Source organism: Oncorhynchus nerka, linkage group LG12 (assembly GCF_034236695.1).
Source record: "Oncorhynchus nerka isolate Pitt River linkage group LG12, Oner_Uvic_2.0, whole genome shotgun sequence".
NCBI lineage: Eukaryota > Metazoa > Chordata > Actinopteri > Salmoniformes > Salmonidae > Oncorhynchus > Oncorhynchus nerka.
In genome coordinates, this window is record NC_088407.1 from 76,760,957 (window position 1) to 76,769,871 (window position 8,915).

General features: G+C 42.0%; 1 protein-coding gene across 1 annotated transcript; it reads left to right on the plus strand.

Annotated features, from left to right (window-relative positions):
• The first annotated feature begins 251 nt into the window (after nt 1–251).
• On the plus strand, nt 252–7,289 carry dnal1 (dynein, axonemal, light chain 1). Its single transcript, XM_029647845.2, has 8 exons — nt 252–351; nt 1,161–1,199; nt 1,382–1,491; nt 1,768–1,823; nt 1,964–2,019; nt 2,133–2,259; nt 3,813–3,953; nt 4,201–7,289. The coding sequence occupies exons 1-8, from the start codon at nt 349–351 to the stop codon at nt 4,245–4,247; spliced, it is 579 nt and encodes a 192-aa protein (XP_029503705.1). The 5' UTR covers nt 252–348; the 3' UTR covers nt 4,248–7,289.
• Nucleotides 7,290–8,915: the final 1,626 nt, after the last annotated feature.

Genomic DNA, 8,915 nt, shown 5'->3' on the forward strand with positions numbered 1-8,915 from the left:
TCGCCTACGAATTCTCAGTAGGCAGCCCGATCTCTGTGGAATAGTGGTGAGGTTTTAGTGGGTGCAGTATTAGTTGGTAGGACAATTTTTTCACAGTGTAAAGATTTAACATAACAGTAGGATGATACACAGCCAATACAGTCGGTGGCGGCATGCACTTATAACATTTGTTTGTTGACCGCCATAATACCAAAGAAGAAGAAGGAGGAAAAATAAGAAGAAGAAGAAAAAGAAGATGAGGAGGAGGGTTTTGGTAGCGGGCGTGGGAAAGATGTTTGCTCGAGCTCCTGCACATGCGTCGTGACTTGTGAAGCTTCTGTCTGTGTCATAGCAACCGGAGAAGACAACATGGTGAGTTGTTTGGCTCATAAAATATTTTGTGAATGTCGTTTATCAGTAACTTGCTATCTTGAAAGATTATTTTGCATTCAAAAAAACAAAAACACAATGTTGACATTGTAGCTATAGTACTATTAAATGTTTGCTAGCTACTGCCATAAACACGAACGACGCAGCAACGAGTCTCAGCCCCACCTAAGGCGTTAACTTTAGCTAGCTGAACGACGTTAGTTAATGTTAACCTGGGAAAGGGCTGAAAGGACACACCTGACGCCCAAACCGATATTTCGATTCATCATTTCTAAAAAAATGTGGGTTAGGGTCAGTGGTAGGTTTTTACGTTTAAGCGTTAGCTGTGTCCATGTAGTCTCTCCCGTAACCTGTCTGCTAGGAAATAGCAATCATTCTCCAGCGGTGATCTTGTGAATGTAACATAACGTTAATATATTGCATCAGTTTGACAGCTTGACAGTATGAAGATCAACTCGTGTGTGTCCAGCTACTGCTAACGTTAGCTGGCTTGCTACCTAACGTGAGCTATTAACGTTAGCTAAAGACACTCAACTAATGTTAGGGTGCTATGTTCTGTTTACGTTAGCTTTGCTAGGATCTGAATGATTGATTTGTGCATGATTCACTTCTATAACTGACAGCTGTTTGTCAGTGGTAGCATGTATGACATTAAAATAAGCTAGGCATAACGCTGTTGTAAACGTATCTAATGCAAAGGCCGGTCATAGCTGCACGATTAGCTGATGGATTTGCATGACTACTGACAGATTTTATCAGTTGAACTAGAAGTTTGTATTATTGTTTCACAGGCAAAACCAACAACCATAAAAGAAGCCCTTGTGAAATGGGTAAGTGCATCAGAGCTCTCTCTTAGCCTGGTCCCAGATAAGTTCTGTTTGTGCTGTTTTGTTAACTCTCATGGCAATTGCCAATAGGATTTGGCATTACAGCACAAACAGATTTTGGACCAGTCTAGTTCTCTCCTACATAAAAAAGGAGAACAGTTGGCGACCTTGTGTGATTTCAACAGGAGGAGAAGGCAGGAGAGAAGGTGGGGGAGGCGAAAGCAGTCAAGCTGTATGGTCAGATTCCTCCTATTGAGAAGATGGATGCTTCTCTCTCCACCCTCATCAACTGCGAGTGAGTGAAACCTTATTCCTCTTAATTCTGAGACCTAATTTCATAGTACAAGGATGGTAATTCAATATATGAATATCTGGGGCTCTATTCATTCATAAATCTGATTCTCATCTGTGAAACTTTATCCAGCTTTGGTCTGAAACCTATTTCAATAGATGGGTGGTCACACACACATAAGAATGTTATGCTGCTGTCCTTTTCTTCTATAAATCTGATTCTCCACTTCCTATCACTGTGTTGATTCTCCACTTCCTGTCACTGTGTTCTTCTGAACAGGAAATTGTCCCTGTCTACAAACTGCATTGAGAAAATTGCCAACTTGAATGGCCTCAGTGAGTATGCGTCACACTGATGTGTCTTCATGGAAACAACACTTCAACCTAGGGCCTTTTAATGTAAACGGAGAGAAGGTGTAAAATGTGTAATCATTTAAAAAGCTGAGACGTGGTGCCTTTTCTCTCTTATCTCACAGAAAACCTACGGATATTATCACTAGGGCGGAACAACATCAAAAATCTAAACGGACTGGTGATTATGGCATTTTTGTGATCTACTATATTACTTGTTGCTATGTTGTAATCTTAGCCCAATAATGTTCTTGCATAGGGTTAGGAAATTAAATCACCTTGTACTGTCTGCAGGAGGCTGTTGGTGACACGCTAGAGGAACTGTGGATTTCCTACAACCTGATAGAGAAGCTAAAAGGAATTCATGTTATGAAGAAGCTCAAGGTCCTCTACATGTCTAACAACCTGGTCAAGGAGTGGGGTAGGCAATGGTTTCATTTCCATGGGCCAAGAGTGTGCCATGTTGCCCTATGTACATAGTCATGGAACACTGGTCACTTGAATAATGTTTACATACAGTTGAAGTCGGAAGTTTACATACACTTAGGTTGGAGTCATTAAAACACATTTTTAAACCACTCCACAAATTTCTTGGTAACAAACTATAGTTTTGGCAAGTCGGTTAGAACATCTACTTCGTGCATGACACAAGTAATTTTTCCAACAATTGTTTACTATCAGATTATTTAACTTATAATTCACTGTATCACAATTCCAGTGGGTCATAAGTTTACATACACTTAGTTGACTGTGCCTTTAAAACTTCTTCGGGCTAGGGGGCAGTATTCGGAAATTTGGATGAATGAAGTGCCCAAAGTTAACTGCCTGTTACTCAGGCCCAGAAGCTAGGATATGCATGTAATTGGTAGTATTGGATAGAAAACACTCTAATGTTTCCAAAACTGTTAAAATGTCTGTGAGTATAACAGAACTGATATGGCAGGCAAAAACCCAAGAACAATCCATCCAGATTTCTTTTTTTTCAGCTCACCTCTGATTACAATGGCTGGGAATGGGGAATATAAAAGGAAGTCCTCCCAGATTGCAGTTCCTAGGGCTTCCACTAGATGTCAACAGTCTTTAGAAAGAGTTTCAGGCTTGTTTTATTTGTAGTTTTTCTAAATGGCTCCCATTTTGTCTGTAGTGTTTATAGCGCGTTCCGGTGAGTGCGCATTCTTCGATATTTGTCTCCGGTAATGGTCTCTGGTATTCTCCGTCTTAAATTTGATCGTTTATTTATATAAAAGGGTACCTGAGGATTGATTAGGAATGTTGTTGTTTGACTTGTTCAGAAGAAGTTTATTGGTAACTTACGGGATTCATTTTGTATGCATTTTGAACGAGGGAAACCGGTGGATTACTGAGTCAAGCGCGCCATTGAAACATACTTTTTTTAATATATAAAAAAGGACTTCATCGAACAAAAGGACCATTTGTTATGTAGCTGGGACCCTTGTGATTGCAACCAGATGAAGATCTTCAAATGCGACCAAATACTAACTGAGTGTATGTAAACTTCTGACCCACTGGGAATATGATGAAAGAAATAAAAGCTGAAATAAATCATTCTCTCTACTATTATTCTGACATTTCACATTCTTAAAATAAAGTGGTGATCCTAACTAACCTAAGACAGGGACTTTTTACTCTGATTAAATGACAGGAATTGTGTAAACTTCTGACTTCAACTGTACTATTTATATATCTCCTGTGGTACTAAATGTGATTGTTTTACATTTTTTATTATTGTGTGTGTGTTATTTACTGAATTGATCAATACGAACTAGAAAGATAAGCATTTCGCTGCATACACAGTCACTTCTGTGTCTGTGTTGTGGACGGTGGAAAAAATGTCCCACCTTAGAGTGGTAATTACAATGGTAATATCCTCATCATCATGCCTGCCTCATGAATAAAGTCAATTCTGATAACATGTTTGATGGTCGCCATTAGAACTGTGGTTTTCCATTACAGCTGAGTTTGTGAAGCTAGCTGACCTTCCATCCTTAGTGGACATGGTGTTTGTTGGAAACCCCCTGGAGGAGAAGTACTCCGCTGAGGGGAACTGGCTAGAAGAGGCCACCAAGAGGCTGCCCAAGCTGAAGAAACTAGATGGTAAGACTGTCCACCTTCTATTTGTTTTCTCTAATAGGATGCTATATTCCTAGGACTGTATTGATGTCATCCTAAGCTACTTACTTACTATCGGGCTGATCCAAAGTACACTATTTTGAGCCTATCTTTAAATAGTGTGTCTCCGTATAGAACAGCCTGCTGTCATTTCACATTGCTTATTTCAGTAGTTTTTGCTATTGATGTGTCAACAATCCTTACAGCTTCGGTCTCCATCTCTCCTCTTTAGGGAACCCAGTGATCAAGGCGGATGATGATGACGAGGGAGACAGTTAACACATTCTATTTAATCTCTTACAGTTTACAGATTGTTGTTTTTAAAATATTTTTATTGAAATGGTTTCTATACCAGCATCATTGAGAATCAATCCACCAGGCAATATCCTATTATCCTATTTGATCTCTTTTTAGATGTTGAATAAGCTCATTCCACTGGTTGGGAGATGACCTCTCATAGAAGCACATTAATGAAACTTTTACAGCTCCATGGATTTCATGAAATAAAAAGTAATACGAAAGAGGTAATACAGTTAATGTTTGATGTATGTACAGTGGGGCAAAAAAGTATTTAGTCAACCATCAATTGTGCAAGTTCTCCCACTTCAAAATATGAGAGAGGCCTGTAATTTTCATCATAGGTACACTTCAACTATGACAGACAAAATGAGAAAAAAAATCCAGAAAATCACATTGTAGGATTTTTTTATGAATTTATTTGCAAATTATGGTGGAAAATACATATTTGGTCAATAACAAAAGTTTATCTCAATACTTTGTTATACCCTTTGTTGGCAATGACAGAGGTCAAATGTTTTCTGTAAGTCTTCACGAGGTTTTCACACACTGTTGCTGGTATTTTGGCCCATTCCTCCATGCAGATCTCCTCTAGAGCAGTGATGTTTTGGGGCTGTTGCTGGGCAACACGGACTTTCAACTCCCTCCAAAGATTTTCTATGGGGTTGAGATCTGGAGACTGGCTAGGCCACTCCAGGACCTTGAAATGCTTCTTACGAAGCCACTCCGTTGCCTGGGCGGTGTGTTTGGGATCATTGTCATGCTGAAAGACCCAGCCACGTTTCATCTTCAATGCCCTTGCTGATGGAAGGAGGTTTTCACTCAAAATCTCACGATACATGGCCCCATTCATTCTTTCCTTTACACGGATCAGTCGTCCTGGTCCCTTTGCAGAAAAACAGCCCCAAAGCATGATGTTTCCACCCCCATGCTTCACAGTAGGTATGGTGTTCTTTGGATGCAACTCAGCATTCTTTGTCCTCCAAACACGACGAGTTGAGTTTTTACCAAAAAGTTCTATTTTGGTTTCATCTGACCATATGACATTCTCCCAATCTTCTTCTGGATCATCCAAATGCTCTCTAGCGAACTTCAGATGGGCCTGGACATGTACTGGCTTAAGCAGGGGGACACGTCTGGCACTGCAGGATATGAGTCCCTGGCGGCGTAGTGTGTTACTGATGGTAGGCTTTGTTACTTTGGTCCCAGCTCTCTGCAGGTCATTCACTAGGTGCCCCCGTGTGGTTCTGGGATTTTTGCTCACCGTTCTTGTGATCATTTTGACCCCAGAGGGTAAGATCTTGCGTGGAGCCCCAGATCGAGGGAGATTATCAGTGGTCTTGTATGTCTTCCATTTCCTAATAATTGCTCCCACAGTTGATTTCTTCAAACCAAGCTGCTTACCTATTGCAGATTCAGTCTTCCCAGCCTGGTGCAGGTCTACAATTTTGTTTCTGGTGTCCATTGACAGCTCTTTGGTCTTGGCCATAGTGGAGTTTGGAGTGTGACTGTTTTGAGGTTGTGGACAGGTGTCTTTTATACTGATAACAAGTTCAAACAGGTGCCATTAATACAGGTAACGAGTGGAGGACAGAGGAGCCTCTTAAAGAAGAAGTTACAAGTCTGTGAGAGCCAGAAATCTTGCTTGTTTGTAGGTGACCAAATATGTATTTTCCACCATAATTTGCAAATAAATTCATTAAAAATCCTACAATGTGATTTTCTGTTTTTTTCTTCTTCTAATTTTGTCTGTCATAGTTTAAGTGTACCTATGATGAACATTACAGGCCTCTCTCATCTTTTTAAGTGGGAGAACTTGCACAATTGGTGGCTGACTAAATACTTTTTGCCCCACTGTATGTCACTGTTGCACTTATGAAACAGCCTCCTCTGAGGTAACTACACAAACATTCTAAAAGGTACATGCCCATTGGTCTTGTCTATCAGCCGGCTCTCTATAGCCTGGGGACAAGGTTACATTCCCATTCGTGAGCAAAACATTTTGTATTTATTTTTAAGCAACCAACCAAGGCGGGCTATGTGCATGTTGATACCCTGCTCCAAAAAGCACATTTACATTTTTGTATGGGTGCTGATGGTCTTATTGTCTCACGATTCCTGACTCGCACTCGGCTTGAATGCATAAAGGACCTCACACTCGGCTTGAATGCATAAAGGACCTCGCACTCGGCTTGCATGCATCAAGGACCTCACACTCGGCTTGCATGCATCAAGGACCTCACACTCGGCTTGCATGCATCAAGGACCTCGCACTCGGCTTGCATGCATCAAGGACCTCGCACTCGGCTTGCATGCATCAAGGACCTCGCACTCGGCTTGCATGCATAAAGGACCTCGCACTCGGCTTGCATGCATAAAGGACATCCCACTCGGCTTGCATGCATAAAGGACATCCCACTCGGCTTGCATGCATCAAGGACCTCGCACTCGGCTTGCATGCATCAAGGACCTTGCACTCGGCTTGCATGCATCAAGGACCTCGCACTCGGCTTGCATGCATAAAGGACCTCGCACTCGGCTTGCATGCATAAAGGACCTCGCACTCGGCTTGCATGCATAAAGGACCTCGCACTCGGCTTGCATGCATAAAGGACCTCGCACTCGGCTTGCATGCATAAAGGACCTCCCACTCGGCTTGCATGCATAAAGGACCTCGCACTCGGCTTGCATGCATAAAGGACCTTGCACTCGGCTTGCATGCATAAAGGATGTTAGTTTCGGACCTGTATGCAGCCTTGAAGGAGGAATATGAGGTTGCACACAAAACGGGGTGAATTTGAAGTGTTTTCTGTGCATGGATGAATACTGTATTTTAAAAAGATGGAAGAACTAAATATATATATTTAGCTCTAGTCTTAGCTAATAGCACTTTTTTTTTCTTCTTAAGTTTGTATATTATTAGGCATGTTTTGTATAAAATAAATACCGAGATGTTTATGATTTTTTTAAATGGCATTTTAAATGTTGAAATTTGGTATGTTGCATTAAAAACTATTGAGGTCATGTTTTGTGGTGTTCTATGGGGTTCTTTCATGAGGGCATTATACATATGTAAATACACTATTATTTGACAAGACAATGGCGTAATCTATTCAGGTATAAACAATAAGTAAGTCTACTCTTGTTATTGCAGTGTTCATATCAAATCAAATCAAATTTATTTATAGCCCTCTGCCAGAGTGTATCTCAAAGTGCTGTACAGAAACCCAGCCTAAAACCCCAAACAGCAAACAATGCAGGTGTAAAAGCACTGGCTAGGAAAAACTCCCTAGAAAGGCCAAAACCTAGGAAGAAACCTGAGAGGAACCAGGCTAAAGGAGGCTGTGCCGGGTAGAGTTGACCAAGATGTTCAAATGTTCACCAGCATGGTCGAATTTTGAAACTGGAAAAAAGGTGGACTGGGGAACGGTCCTAGGGCTCAGGTCCTCCGAGAGAGAGAGAGAAAGAGAGAATTAGAGAGAGCATATGTGGGGTGGCCAGTCCTCTTCTGGCTGTGCCGGGTGGAGATTATAAAAGAACGTTGTCCAAGATGTTCAAATGTTCATAAATGACCAGCATGGTTGAATAATAGTAAGGCAGAACAGTTGAAACTGGAGCAGCAGCATGGCCAGGTGGACTGGGGACAGCAAGGAGTCATCATGTCAGGTAGTCCTGGGACATGGTCCTCTCAGGTCCTCCGAGAGAGCATCATCACACAGGACACCGAATAGGACAGGAGAAGTACTCCAGATATAACAAACTGACCCCAGCCCCCCGACATAAACAATGCAGCATAAATACTGGAGGCTGAGACAGGAGGGGTCAGGGAGACACTGTGGCCCCATCCGAGGACACCCCCGGACAGGGCCAAACAGGAAGGATATAACCCCACCCACTTTGCCAAAGCACAGCCCCCACACCACTAGAGGGATATCTTCAACCACCAACTTACCATCCTGAGACAAGGCCGAGTATAGCCCACAAGATCTCCGCCACGGCACAACCCACGCCATGAATCAACCCACCCAGGTGACGCACCCCCCCAGGGACGGCATGAGAGAGCCCCAGTAAGCCAGTGACTCAGCCCCGTTATATCACATCTATGAAATCTAGCTCTGCCAGAGTGTCTCTTTTGGGACACTTGCCTTCCCCTTGCCTGGATAAAGGAGGAGCGTTGGAATTGTGACATTTAAAAAAAAAAAAAAATTGACAGAAGAAAGTTCATTTGTCGTTCTAAACATATTTAAGGTGTTTTTTACTCACTTTTTTTGTCTCCCACAAAGTTAGTACTCTCTCCTTCAGCATCCATCCCAATTACATGACCATGGCCAATTATGCAAATGATGACGTCATTTAGCGACTTTTAGGACAGCCAATAGATACTTTCCTTACTGAGGAGTTGGCAACAACAACAATGCCTGTGCGAATTTGCTGGATATTTTGGCGGGAACTGGAACACGCTGTCATACACGTCAATCCAGAGCATCCTAAGCATGCTCAATGGGGGACATGTCTGGTGAGTATGCAGGCCATGTAAGAACTGTAACATGTTCAGCTTTGTTTCAGAACATTAAATTATCTTGCAATAACTCTGGTGGACATTCCTGCATTCAGCATGTCAATTGCACGTACCCTCAACTTGAGAGATTG